This window comes from Papio anubis, chromosome 2 (genome assembly GCF_008728515.1).
Source record: "Papio anubis isolate 15944 chromosome 2, Panubis1.0, whole genome shotgun sequence".
NCBI lineage: Eukaryota > Metazoa > Chordata > Mammalia > Primates > Cercopithecidae > Papio > Papio anubis.
Window position 1 is genome coordinate 54,588,388 of NC_044977.1, and position 24,561 is coordinate 54,612,948.

Genomic DNA, 24,561 nt, shown 5'->3' on the forward strand with positions numbered 1-24,561 from the left:
CTCACCAGCAACGTATGACTGTTCCAGTTGCTCCACATTCTTGTCTACAGTTGGTATTATCAGATTTCAGGTTTTGTTCTTTTGTTTTGAGACAGAGTCTCCCTCTGCCGCCTAGGCTGGAGTGCATTGGCATGATCTCGGCTCACTGCAAGCTCCACCTCCCGGGTTCATGCCATTCTCCTATCTCAGCCTCCCAAGTAGCTGGGACTACAGGCGCCCGCCACCACGCCTGGCTAATTTTTTGTATTTTTAGTAGAGATGGGGTTTCACTGTGTTAGCCAGGATGGTCTCAATCTCCTGACCTCGTGATCCACTCGCCTTGGCCTCCCAAAGTGCTGGGATTACAGGCATGAGCCACCACGCCCAGCCTGGGGTTTTGTTCTTTAAAATACATTTTTTTCGGTGGCTCAAGCCTGTAATCCCAGCACTTTGGGAGGCCGAGACGGGCGGATCACGAGGTCAGGAGATCGAGACCATCCTGGCTAACACGGTGAAACCCCGTCTCTACTAAAAAATACAAAAAACTAGCCGGGCGAGGTGGCAGGCGCCTGTAGTCCCAGCTACTCGGGAGGCTGAGGCAGGAGAATGGTGTAAACCCGGGAGGCGGAGCTTGCAGTGAGCCGAGATCCCGCCACTGCACTCCAGCCTGGGCGACAGAGTGAGACTCCGTCTCAAAATAAATAAATAAATAAATAAACAAAATAAAATTTTTTAGCCATTCTAATAGATGTATAGTGGTATATTATTGAGGTTTAATTTGTACTTCTCTAGTAACTAACAATGTTGAACATCTTTTCATGAGCTTGTTTGCCATTAAAAAATAATCAAGCTGGCCAAGTGCAGCGGCTCACGTCTGTTATCCCACCATTTTGGGAGACCCAGGTGGGAGGATGGCTTGAGCCCGGAGTTCAAGACCAGCTTGGGCAACATAGTGTAACCCTATCTCTATTTTGTAAAAAAATTAAAAATTAAAAAAAAATTTTTTTAAATCAAGCTAACATATCTAACACCTCAGTTTTTTTGTGGTGAGAATATTTAAGGTCTATTCTCTTGGCTGGGTACAGTAGCTCATGCCTGTAATCCCAGCACTTTGGGAGGCCAAGGCACACAGATCATCTGAGGTCAGGAGTTCAAGACCAGCCTGGCCAACATGGTGAAACCCTATCTCTACTAAAAATACAAAAAATAGCCAGGCATGGTGGTGGGTGCTTGTAGTCTCAGCTACTCAGGGGGCTGAGGCAGGAGAATTGCTTGAACCTAGTGTAAGAATTAAACAAAAAGGAGAGAAACACGAAGGGTGGCTTGACAGTCAACAGGTTTATTTCAAACCTGGGAGGGACTTCTGACCAAGTTAGGTCAGAAGCTGCACAATCTTACATACTGAGAGTTTTTAAGGATTCAGGGTTGGAGAGTTTATCAGAGACTTGGACTGCTTCTGTGTTTCTTTGTTGTGCTTATCTGGGAGGGAGAGTTGTGTCTGTTCCTGTACCTCTTTCTGCAGCTGCGGGCATATCCCCCGAGTCTGCTTTTAGCTTCCCTATCTTAGTGCACCTGAGGGAAAGGAATGTGCTTATTAAGGCCCACTGTTTTACTGGGGCACATTGTATGAGCGTGAAGTTTGGCAGTCACCCAAGAGACTTTATCCCCACCGCCCTCTGAGCCCGAGCTGTCTTATCTGTGTTTTACTGTCTGCTCTTTCTAGCTGCTTATAGCTAGAAGAGAAGTGATTTCCTTGAAATGTATGAGGCTAGAAAGGGAGTTGGAACTTAAAGTGGTGGTGTTTGTCCAAGATGACAGTGCTCCTGCTCTGTCACCCAGGAGGCGGAGGTTGCAGTGAGTCAAGATCGCACCACTGCACTCCAGCCTGGTGACAGAGCAAGACCCTGTCTTAAAAAAAAAAAAGCAAAAAACTACACTCTTAGCAATTTTCAAATATACATTATTAACTATAGTCATCATGCTGTATAACAGATCTCCAGAATATACTCCTCCCAACCAAAAGGGTGCCTCATACCCTTTGACCAATATCTCCCCGTTTCATCTCAAACCCCTGACTCTGGCAACCACCATTCTACTCTCTGCTTTTGTGAGTTCAACTTATTTAATTTTTATTTATTTATTTATTTATTTATTTATTTACTTATTGAGACGGAGTTTCGCTCTTGGCGACAGAGTGAGACTCTGTCTCAAAAAGACAAAAAAATTCCACATATAAGTGAGAACATGCATTTCCACATATAAGTGAGAACATGTATATATTCATTTCTTTTTTTTTTTTTTTTTTTTTTCTTTTTTTTGAGGCAGAGTCTTCACTCTGTCGCCCAGGCTGATGCAGTGGCACCATCGGCTCTGCAAGCTCTGCCTCGAGGGTTCAGCGCCATTCTCCTGCCTTAGCCTCCCGGTAGCTGGGACTACAGAGAGCCGCCATCAGCGCCCGGCCTAATTTTTTTTGTATTTTTAGTAGAGGCGGGGTTTCACCATGTTAGCCAGGATGGTCTCCGATCTCTGACCTCGTGATCCACCCGCCTCGGCCTCCCAAAGTGCAGGGATTACAGGCGTGAGCCACCCAGCCCGGCCCATTTTTTCTTTTTTCTTTTTGGGAACAGAGTTTGGCTCTTGTTGCCCAAGCAGGGAGTGCAGTGGTGTGATCTTGGCTCACTGCAACCTCTGCCTCTAGTTCAGGCGTTCCTCCTGCCTCCAGCCTCCAGAGGAGCTGGGATTACAGGCACCCACCACCCACACCCTGGCTAATTTGTATTTTTAGCAGTAGAGGCGGGGTTCCCGTGTTGGCCAAGAGCTGGTCTCAAATTCCTGACCTCAGGTGATCCGCCCACCTTGGCCCCAAAGTGCTGGGATTACAGAAGTGAGCCACACCTAGCCGCATTTTTTCTTTATCCATTCATCTGTCAATGGACACTTGATTCCATAATGTGGTTATTGTGAATAGTGCTCACCAATGAACATGGAGTGCAGATATCTCTCCAAAATGCAGTTTTCATTTCCCTGTATACATATACCCAGAAGTGAGATTGCTTTGGATCATATGTTAATTCCATTTTAGTTTTAGAAACTCCGGTACTGTTGCCATAATGGCTGTACTAATATACATTCCCACCAAGAGCCTGGGGAGGTTCCATTTCTCCACATCCCTCCTGCTTACTTATCTTTTGTGTTTAATGTCTTCTGTTGGGAAATGTCTTAGGTCCATTTTGCCCATTTTAAAACTGTTTCCTTGCTATTGAAGTCCTTATTGGATGTGTGATTTGCAAATGTTTCTCCCATTCTGTAAAGCTGCCTTTTCACTGTTTTTCACTTCTATAAATCAGATAGGCAATGTGTGTTGACATAACATAACATAACAATCATAACAAGGTTTGAGGGAGGCACACACATGAACATGAAAACCACTCATCATGCTTATGAACATTAAAAATCTGTTGTATTTTGTTTTATTCTTTTTTTTTTTTTTTTTTTTTTTTTTGAGACAGAGTCTCCACTCTGTCCTGCCCAGGCTGGAGTGCAGTGGTGTGATCTCCAGCTCACTGCAACCTCCGCCCTCCCAGTTTCAAGTGATTTTCCTTATAAGCCTCCTGGGTAAGATGGGACTATATATTTGCACCACCACAACTGGCTTATTTTTGTATTTTTAGTAGAGACAGAGTTTCACCATGTTGGCCAGGCTGATGTCGAACTCCTAACCTCGGGTGATCCATCCGTCTTGGCTTCCCAAAGTGCTGGGATTACAGGTATGAGCCACCACCCCCAGCCAGTTTGCCATTCTTGTATTGTCTTCAAGGTGTCAGTTCAAATATTTCACCCATTGGCAGGCGCCCAGTGGGCTCAAGCCTGTAATCCCAGCACTTTGGGGGAGGCTGGCCCGAGGTGGATCCGCGAGGGTCAGGGAGATGAGACATCCTGGCTAACATGAATTCGAAACCCGTCTCTACTAAAAATACAAAACCTTTGGGCGTGAGTGGTGGGGCCTGTAGTCTCAGCTACTTGGGAGGCTGAGGTGGGAGAATAAGTGAACCAGGAGGCCGAGGCTGCAGTGAGCGAGATGGCGCCCACTGCACTCCCAGCCCTGGAACTGTGAGACTCAAGTCTCAAAAAAAAAAAAAATACAAAAACTAGCTGGGCAGGAGTTAAGAGGGTGCCTGTGGTCCCAGCTACTCAGGAGCTGAGGCAGGAGAATGGTAAACCGGAGGAAGTGAGAAGCTTGCGGTGAGCTGAGATCCGGCCACTGCACTGCAGCCTGGGCGACAGAGCGAGACTCCATCTCAAAAAAAAAAAAAAAAAAAATATTTCACCCGTTTTTTTAGCTGTTTTCTTACTGCTGAGTTTTAATAGTTCTTTATATATTTATTCAGGTCAATTGTTAATGCTTTTCAAATGCATGTGTGTGTCCATAATGTATATGTGGTGATGTATTACTTTTACAATGGTAAACAAACAAAAACAAACAAACAAAAAAACCCAAACATCATTTCCATGTACAATACAATTTTGGCCTATGGTATCTTTATCATGTAGGGAAGTTGATACTGCATTCCTCCTTTGTGTATGTTGTGTTTTCCTGAGGTTTTTCTGCAAATGTGATTCTAGCATCTTTTGGTTTGAGAACATACAGTGAACAAGTGACTACACTATAAGCTCCATAAGCCTAGAAACCGTGTCTGTTTCTCATGTTATCTCCATGCCTCACACATAATAGACACACAATGTATTCAATGCTAATAAACAACTTCTTAGACAAAATGTTTGTGAAAGCCACACTGAAGCATTTATCATTTATTGAATTGAAACATTTCATTTCATTTATTTATTTATTGAGACAGGGTCTTGCTTTGTCACCCAGGCTGAAGTGCAGTGGTGTGATCTTGGCTCACTACAGCTATGACCTCCTGGGCCTAGGCAATCCTCCTGCCTCAGCCCCATGAGTAACTGGAACTACAGGCATGCACCACCACACCCGCCTGATTTTGTTTATTTTTTGTGGTGGAGGTCTCTCTGGGTTGCCCAGCTTGTTCTCAAAACTCCTGGGCTCAAGCAATCCTCCCACCTCAGCCTCCCAAAGTAATGGGATTACACACATAAGCCATCACACCTATCCAATAAAATCATTTTTTAAAAAACCGTTATGGTTGGAAGATGCAGCTGAGGCACAATACAAACTTCACACTTGATAGTCTTAGCAAGTTCAAAGGTGCCAAAGATAACTTTGTCCTAAATGCAAATGTTGATGCCAATGGATACCACCACTTTGATAAATGTAACGAACAATTGCTTTTTTTGCACTCTCATGGTATCAGTGAGATCCAGGGAGAGGCTAGTAGAGGGCCAGTATGGTACAGAAAACACAAAACTGATTTATGAGATCCTGAGTGGCTCTGCACTGACCTGGGAATAAGGTTTTAGTTTTGGCTTTGCCACCAGGATGGACATGTCACTCAACCTGTCTGGGTTTGCTTCTATATTCCTAGAATGGCAGGGGCAGACTAGATTATCTCTAAGATTCTTTCTCACCCTAATGTTCTGTGAGTTTTAATTCTTGCTAGTCCTAATCTTTTGCCAATTTAGTGAACAGGGTGGCTTTACTTTTTATTTTTTAACAGATACGGTGTCTCACTGTGGTGCCCAGGCTGGTCTTAAACTCCTGGCCTCAAGTGATCCTCCAGGGTAACTTTTCTTTAGAAAATAAACTAGTCGGGAATAGTGGCTCATGCCTGTAATCCCAACACTTTGGGAGGCCAAAGCGGGAAGATTGCTTGAGCCCAGGAGTTTGAGACTAGCCTAAGCAGCATAGTGAGACTCTGTCTCTAAAAACAAATAAAACAAATAAATAAAGAAAAATTAAATGAAGAAACCCCAGCCTGGCCAACCTGGTGAAACCCTGTCTCTACTAAAAATACAAAAATTAGCTGGGCCTGGTGGCGCATTCCTGTAATCCCAGCTACTCAGGAGGCTGAGGCATGAGAATCGCTTGAGCATGGGAGGTGGAGGTTGCAGTGAGCCAAGATCACGCCACTGCACTCCAGCTTGGGTGACAGAGCGAGACCCTGTCTCAGAAAAACAAACAAACAAACAAAAAAAGAACAAAAAAAAAACCTCTAAGAACTCTAAATCAGCCTTTCTTATGTATAATCTACTTGACAGTCACATGGCCTTTAGAAGTTAGTTGTTGTTGCTATTATTGTTGTTTTTTGTTTTTTTTTTGAGACGGAGTCTCACTCTGTCGCCCAGGCTGGAGTGCAGTGGCCGAATCTCAGCTCGCTGCAAGCTCCGCCTCCCGGGTTTACGCCATTCTCCTGCCTCAGCCTCCCAAGTAGCTGGGACTACAGGCGCCCGTCACCACGCCCGGCTAGTTTCTTGTATTGTTTAGTAGAGACGGGGTTTCACTGTGGTAGCCAGGATGGTCTCGATCTCCTGACCTCGTGATCCGCCCGTCTCGGCCTCCCAAAGTGCTGGGATTACAGGCTTGAGCCACCGCGCCCAGCCTGTTGTTGTTTTGAGACAGAATCCAGCTCTGCTGCCCAGGCTGGAGTGCAGTGGTGTGACCTCAACTCACTGCAAACTCCACCTCCAAGGTTCAAGCGATTCTTGTGCCTCAGTGTCCCAAGTAGCTGGGATTACATGCGCACATCATCAAGCCTAATTTTTTGTTTTTCATTTTTAGTGGAGATGGGGTTTCACCATATTGACAAGCCTGGTCTCAACCTCCTGACCTCAAGTGATCTGCGCACCTTGGCCTCCCAAAATGCTGGGATTACAGGTGTGAGCCACTGTGCCCAGCCATGTATTTTTGTACAATTACTAACGGCAGCAATTGTCTGCAAGCTGCCAGAGCAAATTTTCTAAATCACATTATCCAGAGGCAACTGGGGGCCAACCTTTTTTGCAGGCAACAGCATGAATCTGAGTATAAATACTGGGAAGGAGCCTAGAAATGAACAACAGGCTCCCTGTCCCCACCACCATGTTTGTTTTTTCTATTTTTCTTTTTATTGTAGAGACAGGGTTTTGCTGTTGGCCAGGCTGGTGTTGAACTTCTGGCCTCAAGTGATCCCTCTGCCTCAGCCTCCCAAAGTGCTGGGAGGCATAAACCTCAGCACCCAGCCCCCATACCATGTTTTTGAGATGGTGTATCACTCTGTCACCAAGGCTGGAATGCAGTGGCATGATCATAGCTCACTGCAGCCTCGAACTTCTGGGCTCCAGTGATCCTCCTACCTCAGCCTCCCCAGTAGCTGGGACTATAGGCTTGTGCCACCACACCCTCCTAATTTAAAAACTGCTTTTATAGAGAGGGGTCTCACTATGTTGCCCAGGCTGGTCTCAAATTCCTGGGCTCAAGCAATCCTCCTGCCTCAGCCTCCCAAAATGCTAGGACTATAGGTATAAGACACCACGGCTGGCCTCTACCCCACTTAGTGTGGCTTATAGTACAGGCTGAGTGTTATCTGAAATGCTTGGGACCAGAGGTGTTTTGGATTTGGGATTTTTTCAGCTTTTGGAAATCTGAAATCTTTTGGAACGTCTTTATTTTTATTTTTTTATTTTTTGAGACGGAGTCTCACTCTGTTGTCCGGGCTGGAGTGCAGTGGCCGGATCTCAGCTCACTGCAAGCTCCGCCTCCCGGGTTTACGCCATTCTCCTGCCTCAGCCTCCGGAGTAGCTGGGACTACAGGCGCCTGCCACCTCGCCCGGCTAGTTTTTTGTATTTTTTAGTAGAGACGGGGTTTCACCGTGTTAGCCAGGATGGTCTCGATCTCCTGACCTCGTGATCCGCCCGTCTCGGCCTCCCAAAGTGCTGGGATTACAGGCTTGAGCCACCGCGCCCGGCCTGGAACGTCTTTATATATTTACTCGTTGAGCATCCCTAATCCAAAATCCAAAATGCTCCAATGAGCATTTCCTTTGAGTGCCATGTCAATGCTCAAAAAGTTTTAGATTTTGAAGCATTTCCAATTTTCAGAATGCAGATCATCAACCTGTACTATACTTCTTTAGCTTGGTGAAATAAACATGGGTAGTTAAATGTCTGAGTAACAAGAGTGGAATGACAGAACTGGGTACTTCTGTAACGATCAGCCAGACAATAAGTTCCCTATTTTTTCTGCTTCTGAAATCCACTTCAACCATGTTGGCAAGGATGGTCGCGATCTCTTGACCTCGTGATCTGCCCACCTTGGCTTCCCAAAGTGCTGGGATTACAGGCGTGAGCCACGGCGCCCGGCCCAAGCTTAATTTTTAAAGACAGACTGAAAACTGCTTTATTATCAAGGGACTTGCAATCTATGCCTAATTGCTCATGGGCTCAAACCTCTTACTTTTCAGTAAATAAGTGAATTAAACCAAATTACAGAGTAAAAAACATTTCAAAGTATACAGGCGTGAAGAGGTTCCCTTGAAGGTGCCTATGAATGGCTTAGAGGAAAATTTTAAATTTAGCTCATTTTCCACTCACAGATTTTTGTTTGTTTGTTTGTTTGTTTTTTAAGACAGGGTCACACTCTGTTGCCTGGGATGGAGTGAAGTGGTGCAATCTCAGCACTGCAGCTTCCACCTCCTGGGCTCAAGCAATCTTCCCACTTCAGCCTCCTGAGTAGCTGGGACTACAAGTGCATGCCACCATGCCCAGTTAATTTTTGTATCTTTAGTGGAGATGGGGTCTTGCCACATTGCCCAGGTGGGTCTCGAACTCCATCTTGAAAAAAAAAGGTAGATTAAAAAAATTATAATTAAAAAAATTATGATGGGCCGGGCGCGGTGGCTTAAGCCTGTAATCCCAGCACTTTGGGAGGCTGAGACGGGCAGATCACGAGGTCAGGAGATCGAGACCATCCTGGCTAACATGGTGAAACCCCGTTTCTACTAAAAATACAAAAAACTAGCCGGGCGAGGTGGCGAGCGCCTGTAGTCCCAGCTACTAAGGAGGCTGAGGCAGGAGAATGGCGTGAACCCGGGAGGCGGAGCTTGCAGTGAGCTGAGATCCGGCCACTGCACTCCAGCCCAGGCGACAGAGCGAGACTCCGTCTCAAAAAAAAAAAAAAAAAAAATTATGATGAGTTGGCTGGGCGTAAAAAGAAGAAAAGAGTTGCCGGGCTCGGTGGCTCACACCTGTAATCCCAGCACTTTGGGAGGCCGAGGTGGGCGGATCACAAGGTCAAGAGATCAAGACTATCCTGGCTAACATGGTGAAACCCCGTCTCTACTAAAAATATAAAAAATTAGCCAGGTGTGGTGGCAGGCACCTGTAGTCCCAGCTACTCAGGAGGCTGAGGCAGGAGAATCCCTTGAACCTGGGAGGTGGAGGTTGCAGTGAGCCAAGATTGTGCCACAGCACTCCAGCCTGGCAACAGAGCAAGGCTCTGTCTCAAAAAAAAAGAAAGAAAGAAAAAAGAGCTAACTAAAAAAATAGAAAAATTAAAAAAAATAAAGACGGGTCTCATTATGTTGCTCAGGCTTGTGTTGACCTGCTAGGCTCAAGCTATCCTCCCACCTCAGCCTCCTGAGTAACTGGGATTACAGGTGCACACCACCACACCTAGCAATATGGTACTATTAAGGGCACTAACTCGTTTAGAACATATTATTATTTTTTTGAGACGGAGTCTTCCTCTGTCACCCAGGCTGGAGTCCAGTGGCGCAGTCTCGGCTCACTGCAACCTCTGCAGGTTCAAGTGATTCTCTTGCCTCAGCCTCCTGAGTAGCTGGGATTACAGGTGCCTGCCACCATGCCCAGCTAATTTTTGTATTTTTAGTAGAGATTGGGTTTCACCATGTTGGCCAGGCTGGTCTCAAACTCCTAACTTCAAGTGATCCACCGAGCCAAAGTGATGGGATTACAGGTGTGAGCCACTGCACCCGGCCAAAGATGTCCATTTCTATTCTAGGATGCACATGCTAAATCAGAGACAAATCCGTATCAAGATCAAATCCAGAGCTGAAGCACAGTGTCAGCATGGTAGGATTGGGAGGAACTGAGAAGAGGAAAAGGGCAATGCTAAATGAAAAAGTCAAGTCTAAGAGAACTTTCAGGGGGAAATTTGGCTTAAGCTACACTTTGTTTTTTGTTTTTTGAGATGGAGTCTCCCTCTGTCACCCAGGCTGGAGTGCAGTGGCGCTATCTTGGCTCAGTGCAAGCTCCGCCTCCCAGGTTCACGCCATTCTCCTGCCTCAGCCTCCTGAGTAGCTGGGACTACAGCGCCTGCCACCATGCCCGGCTAATATTTTTTTGTATTTTTTTTTTTAGTAGAGACGGCGTTTTACCCTGTTAGCCAGGACAGTCTTGACCTCCTGACCTTGTGATCCACCCGCCTCAGCCTCCCAAAGTGCTGGGATAACGCACATGAGCCACCGTGCTGGGCCTTGCGCTAGACTTTGAATGGCAAATATGATTTGAATTGAGGGAAATCAGTGTATACAGAGTATAATGATTTCTGTGTGACTAAAATAGATTCTATATAGTGGATAAGCCTTTAGAAGTAGGTTGGTACAAGTTTATAGTAAGCTTTGGATACCAAAATGAAAAGTTTAAACCATCTGTTTTTCTTTTTTTTTTTTTTTGAGACGTAGTCTTGCTCTGTCACCAGGCTGGAGTGCAGTGGCGCGATCTCGGTTTATTGCAACCTGCACCTCCCGGTTTCAAGCGATTCTCCTGCCTCAGTCTCCCGAGTAGCTGGGAGTATAGGCGCCCGCCACCACGCCCAGCTAATTTTTTGTATTTTTAGTAAAGACAGGGTTTCACTGTGTTAGCCAGGATGGTCCCGATCTCCCGACCTCATGATCTACCCACCTCGGCCTCCCAAAGTGCTGGTATTACAGGCATGAGCCACCGCACCCGGCTATCTGTTTTTCAAAGAAGTAGACATTTAGCTTCTGCCTTTATAAAACTAATAATCTGCCTTGGATTGTGGCTAAATTGTGTGAATGCTGGTATTTCAACAGACTGTAAGCATCATGTCTGATTCAATGCTGTATCTTTTATTGGAGTTTAACATGCCTACATAGTAAATACTTGGTAAATGTGCTGAATGACCAAATGATTCCCAGGATGAGCTAGTCAGCTCAGAGTCCAAACATGGGGACTTGGGCTGGTAAGCCACCTAGGCTTTGAATCAAACAGCTGCATCTGAAAGTTTTATGTTAGAATAATAATGCCATATATTACATTTCTGTGCAATAAGTAAGTCCACCTCTAGCTCCTCTCCCCACCATAATCACAGCAGTCAGATAAAAAGTTGAGTTTATTAGGGAAATATGGGAGGCATAGACACTCCCAAGTGACAGAAAGAAAAGTCTAAAAATGTCCCTTCAAGCCAAGTGGGGGCCTGGCTTTGACCTCCCCAAATCAACAAGAAACTGGTGGGTCTGCAACAACATTCTCTGGCAGCCACATTGCCAGGGCATGAGTGTCTTGGCCAGGATTGCCCCCCACTTCCCACCAAAGGTGGGGAGGAGATAAAGACTGTTCACAGAAGCAGTGCAAAGGCAATGAGAACTCTAAGGAAAGTTTGAGAGAGAGAGAAAGAAAGATAGAGGCGGGGAGGACCTTCACAAAGAGTCCCAGGGTTTTGGCTGTGAATGTCTCAAATACATTGACAAGTAGATCTATAAAATGTTACTGAAAAGGTAAAATGCCTAATGTCGTTTCCAACAGTTCCTCTGGACTTCTCCCCACATAACACACCACACCCCAGATGGCAGAGCCCAAAGGCCACACTTTTGAAAAAGAAAAACAAGAATAAGCCCTGTTGCTCTTTAAGGAGAAAGGAAGGAGCTGAAGGCTGCTGGGGCCTTTCCCATGTGGCCTGTGTTGTGTAAAGCAACTTCCCAGCAGCAGCACGTCTCTGTTCTAGGTGAGTGTCTCACCTTTTGTCACCTGTGAAAGGAAAGGAAAATTGACATTTAGATAAATTCAAAAAGATTAGAGGGGTCTAAAAAAAATTCTTACTTTAGATCCTAGGCAGTGAGAAATAGTAGAAAAGAAGATAGCTGTGAAGTCACAGAAACCTGGTTCAAATCCAGGCAATCTGCTTAACTTTTCTTTTCTTTTTTTGAGACGGAGTCTCACTCTGCCACCCAGGCTGGAATGCAGTGGTGCAATCTCGGCTCACTGCAACCTCTGCCTCCCAGTTTCAAGTGATTCTCCTGCCTCAGCCTCTCGAGTAGCTGAGACTACAGGTGTGAGCCACCATGCCTGGCTAATTTTTGTATTTTTAGTAGAGATGGGGTTTCACCATGTTGGCCAGGCTGGTCTTGAACTCCTGACCTCAGGTGATCCGCCACCTCGGCCTCCCAAAATGCTGGGATTACAGGCGTGAGCCACCATGTCTGGCCAGTGCTTAAGCTTCCTAAGACTGTTTCTGCTTTCAGGTTTTTTTCAGTAATAAGTGGAAATGCGCATTCTCTCTTGGAATGCCCTGGCCCATCAAACTCACCCGTGCTTCAATGTACTCTATTCTCCGTTCAAGCGCTGTCAATTTCTCGTTTAGTGTTGCAAGTCTTGAACGACAAGACATATCTAAGAAAAAGAGACTGGTGTTCAGAATTAAGGTCACTTCAAACACAGACACAGACACACACAACTCCTACACTGAAAAAGAGGAATACTACACAGAATACAAATGGAAATGGATACAGTGAGAAGTATCTTAGCACAGTTCCTTAGAGTGGATCTGCTGAATTTCCTATCAAGTATTGCAAGTAGAGAATAATGGCCCCACAAAAATGTCCTTTCCTGCAGGGCGTGGTGGCTCATGCCTGTAATCCTAGTACTTTGGGAGGACTAGACAGGTGGATCACCTGAGGTCAAGAATTCAGGACCAGCCTGGCCAACATCGTGAAACTCTGTCTCTTATTAAAAATACAAAAATTAGCCGGGCATGATGGCACATGCCTGTAATCCCAGCTACTCGAGAGGCTGAGGCAGGAGAATTGCTTGAACCCGGGGTCACATGTTGCGGTGAGCCAAGATCTCGCCACTTCACTCCAGCCTGGGTGAAAGAGCAAAACTAAAAAAAAAAAAAAAAAAAAAAAAAAAAAAAGTCCTTTCTCTAATCCCTGGATCCTGTGAATATGGATTATACGTGAGGAAACAGGGCTTTGCAGGTATGATTAAGGTTAAGAACCTTGAGATCCTAGAGTTTGTCTTGGATTGTCCATTTGGCCCAATCTAATCATAAGTCCACAAATGTAGGTGAGAAAGGCAGAGGAAGGGGGTCAGAGATGAAATGGAAGAAGAAAAAGAGATTCGATGTGTGAAGGGGATGCAATCTGCCATTGTTGGCTTTGAAAGTGGAAGAAGGGAGTCATGAGCCAAGGGAGGTAAGTGACCTTTAGAAGCTGGGAACAACTTTCAGCTGACAGCCAGTAACAAAACAGAGATCTCAGTTCTACAACCACGAGAAACTGAGTTCTGCCAACAACCCAATATTCGAGGAACTAGACCCTCTCCTTGAGCCTCCAGAAAGGAAGGCAGTCCTGCTGAAACCCTGATTGGAGCTCAGGCCAGGAGCAGTGACTCATGCCTGTAATCCTAATACTTCAGAAGGCCAAGGTGTGAAGATTGCTAGCCCAGTTACCAGTGTTCAATTTATGACCTACACATGGTAAATAATAAATTTATGTGGTTTAAGCCATAAAATGTGTGGTAATTTGTTTTTTTGTTTGTTTGTTTGTTTTTGAGACGGAGTCTCACTCTGTTGCCAGGCTGGAGCGCAGTGGTGTGATCTCAGCTCACTGCAACCTCTGCCTCCCAGGTTCAAGTGATTCTCCTGCCTCAGTCTCCCAAGTAGCTGGGACTACAGGTGTGCGCCACCATGCCCAGCTAATTTTTTTTTTTTTGTATTTTTAGTAGAGACAGGGTTTCACCACGTTGGCCAGGATGGTCTCAATCTCTTGACCTCGTGATCCACCCACCTTGGCCTCCCAAAGTGCTGAGATTACAAGTGTGAGCCACTGTGCCCAGCCTGTGTGGTAATTTGTCATGCCAGGAATAGCAAATGAATACACCAAGGCTGTACAGCCATTTACTAATGGCCTAAGTAAGACTTTCAAAAGAGGGGACATGGCAAGAATAAGAAAATAATCTCAATAGGAAAGAAATGAGGCCAGGTGCAGTGGCTCATGCCTGTAATTCCAGCACTTTAGGGAAGCCAAGGTGGGCAGATCAGCTGAGGTCAGCCAGCTGAGGTCAGCTGGCTAACATGGTGAAACCCCATCTCTACTAAAAGCACAAACTTAGCTGGGTGTGGTGGCAAGTGCCTCTAGTCCCAGCTAGTTGGGAGGCTGAGGCAGGAGAATCACTTGAACCTGGGAGGTGGAGGTTGCAGTGAGCCAGGATCGCGCCACTGCACTGCAGCCTGGGTGACAGAGTGAGACTCCATCTCAAAACAAACAAACAAAAAAAGTCGAGGCCAAGAAAGCAGCAGAAATTATGGAGAGGGAAGGTGTGAGAGTTCTGAGCTCATTAAAACCATGTCACTACTGTTCCTCCTAGAGGCAAAAGGCCTTTCAGAACTAGAGAAAACTTGGAGAACATCAAATACCCTATAAAGCCCACATTCCATCTGTGAAAACAGCCAAAATTCTTTTTCTTCCTCTAGCTTTTCCAGTCTTCTTTTACCATCTCATTCAAAATGAAACCAGATTTAATTTAAAACATCTTTTTCTCTGCAAACTTCTGTAACAGGAACTATTCTTTTTCCAACTATTCTCAATATATGAGAGAAAAGGTATCTTAGCATGGTCATTATCTTCTACTCTCTCCTCCAACATTGTTGTTCAGTCATCTCTCAATAACCTACAGTTTTTAAGTTTGAAACATTCGCTGAGACTCTCCCACGCAATGATTTAACACTTAGCTAACAAGCTGCCTTTTCATCTATTCCCTGGCTGTTTTGCAAAAGCGCTTCAGCATCCATTTTGACAAATCTTCCTACACCCTAATCTTGCCTCAACTTTCATCTTATTATATCCAAATCTTACTCATCTTGCCTGCCTATCTCCCCCAAGGCTAAGTTCAAATTCTATCTCTGAGAGGTCTTGCCAGATGGATATCATAATTCTCTTCTGTATTTACCTAAACATTTACGGATGAATATCTTTTTTTTTTTTTTTTAAGAGACATGGTCTTGCTCTGTCACCCAGGCTAGAGTTCAGTGGCACAATCATAGCTTACTGCGCCCCTCAACTCCTAGGTTCAAGTGATCCTTCCACCTCAGCCACCCGAGTAGCTAGAATTACTACTCAGTAGGTGGATGCCACTGTGCCCGACTAATTGTTTTCTTTTTTTTTTTTTTTTTGGTAGAGATCGGGGTCTCACTTTGTTGCCCAGGCTGATCTCAAACTCCTGAACTCAAGCAATCCTCCTGCTTGGCCTCTTAAAGTCCTAGGATTACAGGCATGAGGCCCCGTGCCAGCCTCTGAAGTTCTAAATTGTTAAGTTATTCATGTACTTGGTCTTGGTTATCCTTCCCCACTTTGGATAAGATTTTACAAAATACAAGATGGCGGTGTCAAACTCTTAATCCCAGCACTTTGGGGAGGCCGAGGCAGTAGGATCCGAGGTCAGGAGATCGAGACCATCCACCAGCTATACAGTGAAACCCCGTCTCTGTAGAAATACAGGCCGGTAGCGGTAGCTCGCGCCTGTAATCCCAACACTGGGAGGCGAGGCAGGCCCGGATCACAAGGTCAGAGTCGAGACCAGAAGTGAAACGTCTCTACTAAAATACAAAAAATTGGCAGAGGCGGTTGTGAAATGTAGTCCTTCTCGGGAGGCTGAAAGAGCAGAAAATCGTGAACCGGGGCCGGAGCTTGCAATTAGCGAAGATCGGCGCCACTACACCAACCCTAGAAGCTGACAGAAGCGAGACTCGTCTCAAAAAAAAAAAAAAAAAAAAAAAAATAAAAACAGCAGGCGAGGTAAATGCATGGCATATGTAGTCAACTTTCGGGAGGCTGAGGCGGAGAATACCGTGAACCGGGGTGAGACTTACCAGTGAGCTGAGATCGGCCTGCACACTCAGCCTAGGCGACAAGCGAGACTCCGTCCTCAAAAAAATTTTACAGTAAGAATGCATCACTGTGGTAAAAGATGGTGAAAAAGCAACAAACAAATGCCCATGATTGGAATGGTTTGATATAGTGTATCAATGAGACTATTAAAATAGGCATTAAAAGTTATACAATGGCGGGTGCAGTGGCTCATGCCTGTAATCAGCACTTGCAGGGAGGCCGAGGGTGGGGGATCACTTGAGGAATTGGGGTTCAGACAAGCGTGATCCAACATGGAGAAACCCATCTCTACCAAAAATACAAAAAAAAAAAAGAAACACAATCTCTACTAAAAGAAATACAAAATAGCTGGGCATGGTGGGCAGCCTGTAATCCCAGCAGCTGCTCAGAGGAGCTGGGAGGCAGGAGGCCGGCGAACCCGGGAAGTGAGGTTGCCGAGGTGAGGTGGGGTGTACCACTGCACTCCAGCCTGGGCATAGCCCGTCAGAACTCTGTCTCAAAAAAAAAAAAAAAGGGAGGGAGGCTGGGTCACGGTGGCTCCACGCCCACAAATTCAAAGCGCTTTGGGGGAGGCGAGACTGGCCGGATCCATTTGGGGTCAGGAGATCGAGACCATCCTGGCGAACACAGTGAAACTCGGTGAAACCCCACCTGTACTAAAAATACAAAAAATAGCCGGGCGTGTAGTCCCAGCTACTTGGGAGGCTGAGGCAGGAGAATGGCGTGAACCTGGGAGGTGGAGGTTGCAGTGAGCCGAGATCACGTCACTGTACTCCAGCCTGGGCGACAGAGCAAGACTCCATCTCAAAAAAAAAAAAAAAAAAAAAAGTGGCCAGGTGCAGTGGCTCACGTCTGTAATCCCAGCACTTTGGGAGGCCAAGGTGGGTGGATCACCTGAGGTAGTGGGCTGAGAATGCGCCATTGCACTCTAGCCTGGACAACAAGAGTGAAACTCTGTCTGAAAAAAAAAAAGTTACAAGTTTGAGGAGTATTTAATGAAACGGGAAAATGTTCATGTTACAAAGCCAAATGATATTTATGTACTTATAATTTACAATTTATTTACATGTCTGTTTCACCATTAGAACAAGTTAATTGAAAGAAGTACATATTGCCTCTTGTAACCTCAGTATCATGCCTGGTACACAGACGTTGACTGAAAAAAAAAGGATGCATTCTGGTATGTTAGTGGAACAAAAGATTGACTCTAGTGTAACTCTACTCACCTTACAAGTGGGAAAACTGAGGCCTAGGTAAGCTGAGGGCCCATGTTGGGTCAGTAATGGGACAAAATAACAGCAGGGCTGAGTTTAGAACCCCGTTCTCTCACTGCCCAGTATGGTATTCTTTCCCATCACACTGTCCCAATGCACACTGCTACCATCTTTCTGTGACTCCAGGGCTATAATTTATACCCCAGGTCTCCAGCCCAACTCTGCCACTTTCCATTCTTTTACCTGCTTAAAGTATACAATTCAATGGTTTTTAGTATATTTACAGAGTTGTGCAATCATTATAATCTACTTTTAGAATATTTTCATCATCCCCAAAAGATACCTTGTACCTCTTAGTCCTGTTACTCCTCATTCTGCCACCCCTCAGTCCCTGGGAAACACTAATCTTTGTCTCTATGGATTTGCCATTTCTGGACATTCTTCATTCTTTTTATGCTTGTGCTGCTTCCTTGAATTCCCAGGTCTAGCTTAAGTATGATCATTTCAGCATCCCCCTTTTCCTGGATGCACTGCCAGTTTCTGTTGGAACTGCCCCGCAGGACCAAGCCTCTTTTCAGTCTGGTTTTTGGAAGTCTAAAAGCACATTATGTATGCTAGTGAGTAAGAGCATGAATATTATCTCTGACAACCTGTCATTTCCCATGAAGAAAGACATACCAACTTCATTGGGGGAGGTAAGAGAGAGGGAAGGTTCCTTCCTGGGTGGCTATTCTGTTCTAGCTGTCAATCTGGTAATGAATTAGAATTCAGGAACAATACTATGCTACTGGCCTACATGGATAAACACTGTTGAGAAACAGAAAATGTTCAACTCCAGAAACTTTGGTCATATTTCAAATCCTAATAAGTACATGCTGGTTCAAATAAAAAACACCGAGAAAGCATTCAACAGTTGGATAAATCTGAGACCAGAGCACAAGTATGTGTACATTATCACCAGCCTTTAACTGAAAATACCAGTTCTTGTTAGGGAACAAATGCTTTTATCAAACAGCTCCTTCTGTGAACTTACTGCATATAACTTTAGCATTACAAAAATCAATACTGTCAGGCTGGGCATGGTGGCTCACGCCTATAATCCCAGCACTTTGGGAGGCTGAGGTGGGCGGATCACTTGAGGTCAGGAGTTTGAGGCCAGCCTGGCCAACATGGCGAAACCCCATCTCTACTAATAATACAAAAAGTAGCTGGGCATGGTGGCGTGCACCTGTAATCCCAGCTACTCGGGAGGCTGAGGCAGGAGAATGGCTTGAACTCAGGAGGCAGAGGTTGCAGTGAGTCAAGATTGCACCACTGTACTCAAGCCTGGGCAACACGGCAAGACTCCATCTTAAAAAAAAAAAAAAAGGAAAAAAGAAAAAGAATTAGCCAGGCATGGTGGCGCATGCCTGTAGTCCCAGGTACTCGGGAGACTGAGGCAGAAGAATCGCTTGAAGCCGGGAGGCAGAAGTTGCAGTGAGCCGAGAATGCACCACTGCATTCTAGCCTGGGCAACAGAGCGACTCCGTCTCAAAAAAAAAAAAAAAAAAAAATATTGCCTTTCTTTTGGAATGTTTTTGTAGTTAAGTCTTACTTTTCCAGAAAAATTCTGAATATCTTAGGAGTGGGTATCATATCCATTTATTCATATTTATTCCTTTCTCACAGCATCTAACACACACCAGGCATGCTGTATTTATTGGCTTAGTACAAAAACTAAGATTTTTTAAAAACAGCCACATTCTCTATTTTTTCTTTATAATTCTCTGCATATATTAACTTTAGAACCAGGAAAAAAATAGTATAAGAATAAGAAGCGATAATCTCTAACCATCTGTTTTTAGAAGCTTCACCAATTCCAAAGTACAGAATAGGCCTAGTGTTAGGATGTTATTGCTACATTATGATTTGTACGTCCTCAAGTTCAAGTGGGAGACTGTGACTCTACTCTCACCAGCTGGAATCACAGGGTAAATGCTTTTCAGAAAGTCATTCACTATCTTAGAAAAACAATTCTCTCTCCAAAATACATGGCCCATGCAGATTCTCTGTGGTCAGGGTAAGGACTACAGAATTGCTAACATATTTGAAGAACTTCAGATGCTCCCTCAAAGTAAATTATTTTTCTTTGAGACAGAGTCTCACTCTGTCACCCAGGCTGGAGTACAATGGCACGTTCTTGGCTCACTGCAACCTTCACCTCCAGGGTTCAAGTGATTCTCATGCCTCAGCCTCCCAGGTAGCTTGGAATTACAGGCATGCGCCACCATGCCTGGCTAATTTTTGTATTTTTTATAGAGATGGGGTTTCACCATGTTGGCCAGGCTGGTCTCGAACTCCTGAGCTCAAGTGATTAACCTGCCTTGGCCTCCCAAAGTGCTGGGATTACAGGCATGAGCCACCGTGCCTGGCCTCAAAGTAAATTCTTATTTTATTTTATTTTTTTGAGATGGAGTCTTGCTCTGTCGCCCAGGCAGGAGTGCAGTGGCACGATTTTGGCTCACTGCAACCTCTGCCTCCCGGGTTCAAGGGATTGCTCCTGCCTCAGCCTCCTGAGTAGCTGGGATTACAGGTGCACTCCGCCACACCCAACTAATTTTTGTATTTTTAGTAGAGACAGGGTTTCACCATGTTGGGCAGGCTGGTCTCGAACTCCTGACCTCATGATCTGCCCACCTCAGCCTCCCAAAGTGCTGGGATTACAGGCGTGAGCCACTGCACCTGGCAGTAAATTCTTATTGAATCTTTACACCACCAAACCGTATCATCATAAACATGTTAGAGTTAACCCCTGAACAACTCAGGGGTTAAGAACATCAACCCTTTGTGCAGTTGAAAATCTGCACAGGCTGGCACGGTGGCTCACATGTGTAATCCTAGCGCTTTGGGAGGCTGAGACAGGAGGATCACTTGAACTTAGGAGTTTGAGAACAGCCTGGGCAACACAGTAAGACCTCATCTCTATTTTAAATACATAAGAAAATCTGCATATAATTTTTGTCTCCCCAGAACTAAACGAATAGCCTACTGTTGACTGGAAACCTTACTGATAACAGGAGCAGTTGCTTAACACATATTTTGGAAGTCACATATATGACATACTGTATTACAATAAAGTAAACTAGAGAAAAGACTATGTTATTAAAAAAACATGAGGAGGCTGGGTGCAGTGGCTCACGTCTGTAATCCCAGCACTTTGGGAGGCCTAGGCGGGCGGATCACAAGGTCAGGAGATGGAGACCATCCTGGCTAGCATGGTGAAATCCCATCTCTACTAAAAATTACAAAAAAATTAGCCGGGCGTGGTGGCGGGCACCTGTGGTCCCAGCTACTCTGGAGGCTGAGGCAGGAGAATGGCAGAGCTTGCAGTGAGCCGAGATTGCGCCACTGCACTCCAGCCTGGGTGACAGAGTGAGATTACGTCTCAAAAAACAAACAAACAAACAACAACCAAAAAAACACACTAGGAAAAGGAAACATATTTACTATTCATTAAACGGAAGTGGATCATCATAATGGTCTTCATCCTCATTGTCTTCCTGCTAAGTTAGGCTGAGGAAGAGGAGGAAGAAGAGAGGTTGTTTTGCTACCTCATGGGTGGCAGAGGTGGAAGGTGAGGCAGGAGAGGCAGGCATACTGTATAACTTTTATCGCAATAAATCCACCTATGGCCAGGCACAGTGGCTCATGCCTGTAATCCCAGCACTTTGGGAAGTTGAACAGAGGTGGGTCACTTGAGGCCAAGAGTTCAAGAGCAGCACGGCCAACATGGCGAATCCTGTCTCTACTAAAACTACAAATATTAACCGGGCATGGTGACACACACTTCTAGTCCCAGCTACTCGGGAGGCTAAGGCAAGAAAATCACTTGAACCTGGGAGGTGGAGGTTGCAGTGAGTCGAGATTATGCCACTGCACTTCAGCCTAGGTGACAGAGTGAAAATCTGTCTCAAAAAAAAATCTACCTGTAAATGGATCCCTGCAGTTCAAACATGTATTGTTCAAGGGACAATTGTACAAGCTTGCTAATGGCTTAGGATGGGAAAAAAACATCCCAGACACAGTCATCCTAAATCATCCAATACCAAGAAAACATACTCAAGTCTATCCTTAAAATTTATCCAGTTTTGCAGCTTGTGGGGTCTTTTTCTAAACTCTTGCATTGTGATATTGTCAATCTTTCTTTTTTTTTTTTTTGGAGACGGAGTCTTAATCTTTCGCCCAAGCTGCAGTGCAGTGGCACGATCCCTGCTCACTGCAACCTCCACCTCCCCAGTTCAAGCGATTCTCCTGCCTCAGCCTCCTGAGTAGCTGGGATTACAGGCGTGCACCACCACACCCAGCTAATTTTGTATTTTCAGTAGAGACAGGATTTCACCATGTTAGCCAGGCTGATCTCAAACTTGACCTCAGGTGGTCCGCCCGCCTCAGCCTCCCAAAGTGCTGCGATTACAGGCATGAGCCACCATGCCAATCTTTAAGAACCTGCCTCAGGTACACCTAACTACTAAGTCAAATTCCTTTGACTGTTAATCCTGCGTTATAATTATCTTCTTACTTAGTTGAATTTAATTGTTATTTTCTCTAAATTCACTTTCTAAAATCTTTAAAAACCACCTAGTAATTACTCCAAACATTTGGCCATCATCATCACTTTAAGGGAGGATAATGATCTAAGCTAAGGGAAGTCATTTTTTTTGGCTCCAAAAGACTGGACTTCTGTATGTCTAATTCCTTAGTTTAGAATTTGTTGGGGGCAGGGCACAGTGGCTCACGCCTGTAATCCCAGCACTTTGGGTGGCTGGGGTGGGTGGATCACTTGAGCTCAGGAGTTTGAGACCAGCCTGGGCAAGATGGCCAAAACCTGTCTCTACTTTAAAAAGCACAAAAATCAGCCAGGTGTGGTGGTGCACATCTGTAAACCTAGCTACTCAGGAGGCAGAGGCACGAGAATAGCTTGAGTCCAGGAAGACGAGGTTGCAGTGAGCTGAGATCATGCCACTGCACTCCAGCCTGGACTAGAGTGAGACCCTGTCTCAAAAAAAAAAAAAAAAAAAATTGTTGGAAAGCCCAAATAAAAAGTCTTTACTCTCCATCTAATCATAAAATGTGACTCTTACAAATCAGACATAATGTCTGAGCTGGTATCTCCTTGCCTATTAAGCAAGAAAAGAGACATTTCTCCTTTACAAATCTTAAGCTTAAGCTTTTCAATTTTCAGTCAGTCCCAAGACTCATTCACTATAAATTTAATGGGTATGATATACCAAGACTATGTCAAAGATAAACATAATGAATTAAAAGTTTACTGGTACAATTCTGTTCTCAGAAATGAAATTACATTACTAGAATCCAACTCAGGATTTCTTTTTTTTTTTTTTTTGAGACAGCGTCTTACTCTGTCGCCTAGGCTGGAGTGCAGTGGCATGAACATGGCTCACTGCCTCCAGGGCTCAAGTGATCCTCCTGTCTCGGCCTCCCGAGTAGCTTGGACAACAGGTATGCATGACCATGCCCAACCAATTTTTTGTTGTTGTTGTTTTTTTGTAGAGATAGGATCTGGCCATGTTGTCCAGGCTGGTCTTGAACTCCTGGGCTCAAGCAATCCTCCCAACTTGGCTTCCCAAAGTGCTGGGATTACAGATATGAGCCATTGAACCCAGCCATGATTATAGTCCTATACACCCTGTATGAAAATACTTTAATACAAAAATGATGTTCTTCTTTGTTCTGAAGTTGTCATTATTTCATCTTCAAGATTAGAACTTCTTTGAATGTAGGAAGTGGTTCTTATTCTGTGTCTCCCACTATGCCTTAAGAGAGGGCCTCATATGGAGCTCTAGCATCTCTCGCTGATGCTTTCTGACAATCTCTTGCTCTGTCACCTTTACACTCCTAAGGCCATCATTCCTTTAGCTAGAGAATAATTCATTTAAAAATCTTTCCAAAGTACACTAGTTGAGGAAAAGTTCACTAGATGCATCCCTATATCCTGTAATTACACAAGAAAATCTAACCAGTGCCAAGTTCTCTTAAACACTTGGAGAAGAAGGGGTAGGAGTCTTGATTACTTTGCTTGCTGTTCATAAGAATTTAAGGCTGTCACGAGCAGGCCATGCCTAGGAAAGACTCTGGTAAAGATGTCTTTCTGCTGAAGGCACCCGACCTGTACTAGCTCTGAGGAACAGGCTAGAAGTAGACAGAACACCTACCACAAGCTATATACTAGCAATACAGAGAGGACTTCCAAGATCCTGGCATCCCTCTGACCTCATCTCCAACCACTCTCACCGCAGCACACACAGGAGACGGGAAGAAATGGACAAGCCGGGAGTGGTTGACAACGGGTCCAACTAAAAGTCATGACGCTAGAGGGTTTCGAGCAGATCCTAAAGATGGGGAACTGTCAACAGTCTTCAAACAGAGCAGTGACACGGTCCCGGATGTTCACTTTGAGCGCAAAGTGGGGACTGGAATGGATGTAGAGTACAAAGGAGGCAGGGAGACCACTTAGGAGAACCACGGAGCGAGGATGGGGCTGCCTGACCCGTCTGGGAAAAGGACTTGTAGAATGGGTCCAAGGGCATGGCAGGAAGCCAGGAGCTCAGCGTAGGGCAGGATAATCCTACAGAGACTGTCCAGCGGAGCCTGAGGGTCAGGACGGGAGGAAGAAGGTGGGACCTGAAGGAGGAAGTGAAAACCCGCAACAGCCGAAGGCTCCGGGAGTCCTCTCAAAGCATCTCCCCGGAGCCCAGCCCAAGCGCCTCAGCGGCCTCCCTCCTCCCCGCCTCCCCTTGCTGGCCCGCTGACCGAACGAGTTGAGAAAGTCCGCGATTTTCTTGATGCTGCTGGTGATTATCTCAATGTACTCCCGGTTAGCCCAGTCCTGGTGAATCTCCCGCTGCACCGGATCCTCCTGTCCCGCCATGGCGGCCGCCTGAGGAAGAGCGACTGCGCAGGCGCCCCGACCCTACAGGCCTCTAGCGCGCCTGCGCCATCAGCCCACACCCATCCTCTGGAGCGCCCACGAATTCTCGGGTACTGTGATACGCCTGTGCAATGTAACGTCCTCGCTGGCGTTTGCTCTCTACTCCCACGCTGTAGAAAACAGAAGCCTCGACTCCGGCGGCGAGGTTGTAGTGCACGCGCGTTATGGTGTTAAACGGGCTCGTGGGGGGTCTTGCCGTCTCCCTCAACTGCTCCAGGCTGTGTCCGCAGTAAGATGGGCACAGTCGATTAAATCACACTAAATAGCCGGGCGCGGTGGCTCACGCCTGTAATCCTAGCACTTTGGGAGGCCGAGGCGGGCGGATTACGAGGTCAGGAG

The 24,561-nt window shown here is 45.6% G+C and overlaps 1 protein-coding gene and 1 pseudogene across 1 annotated transcript; both read right to left on the reverse strand.

Annotated features, from left to right (window-relative positions):
• Positions 1 to 3,320: 3,320 nt before the first annotated feature.
• LOC116274055 lies at positions 3,321 to 3,436 on the reverse strand (annotated as a pseudogene).
• Positions 3,437 to 10,962: 7,526 nt separating this feature from the next.
• Positions 10,963 to 24,267, reverse strand: BRK1 (BRICK1 subunit of SCAR/WAVE actin nucleating complex). The gene is made up of 3 exons (XM_031663133.1): positions 24,045 to 24,267; positions 12,441 to 12,523; positions 10,963 to 11,881 (listed from the first exon to the last, which is right to left on the reverse strand). The coding sequence occupies exons 1-3, from the start codon at positions 24,160 to 24,162 to the stop codon at positions 11,855 to 11,857; spliced, it is 228 nt and encodes a 75-aa protein (XP_031518993.1). The 5' UTR covers positions 24,163 to 24,267; the 3' UTR covers positions 10,963 to 11,854.
• Positions 24,268 to 24,561: the final 294 nt, after the last annotated feature.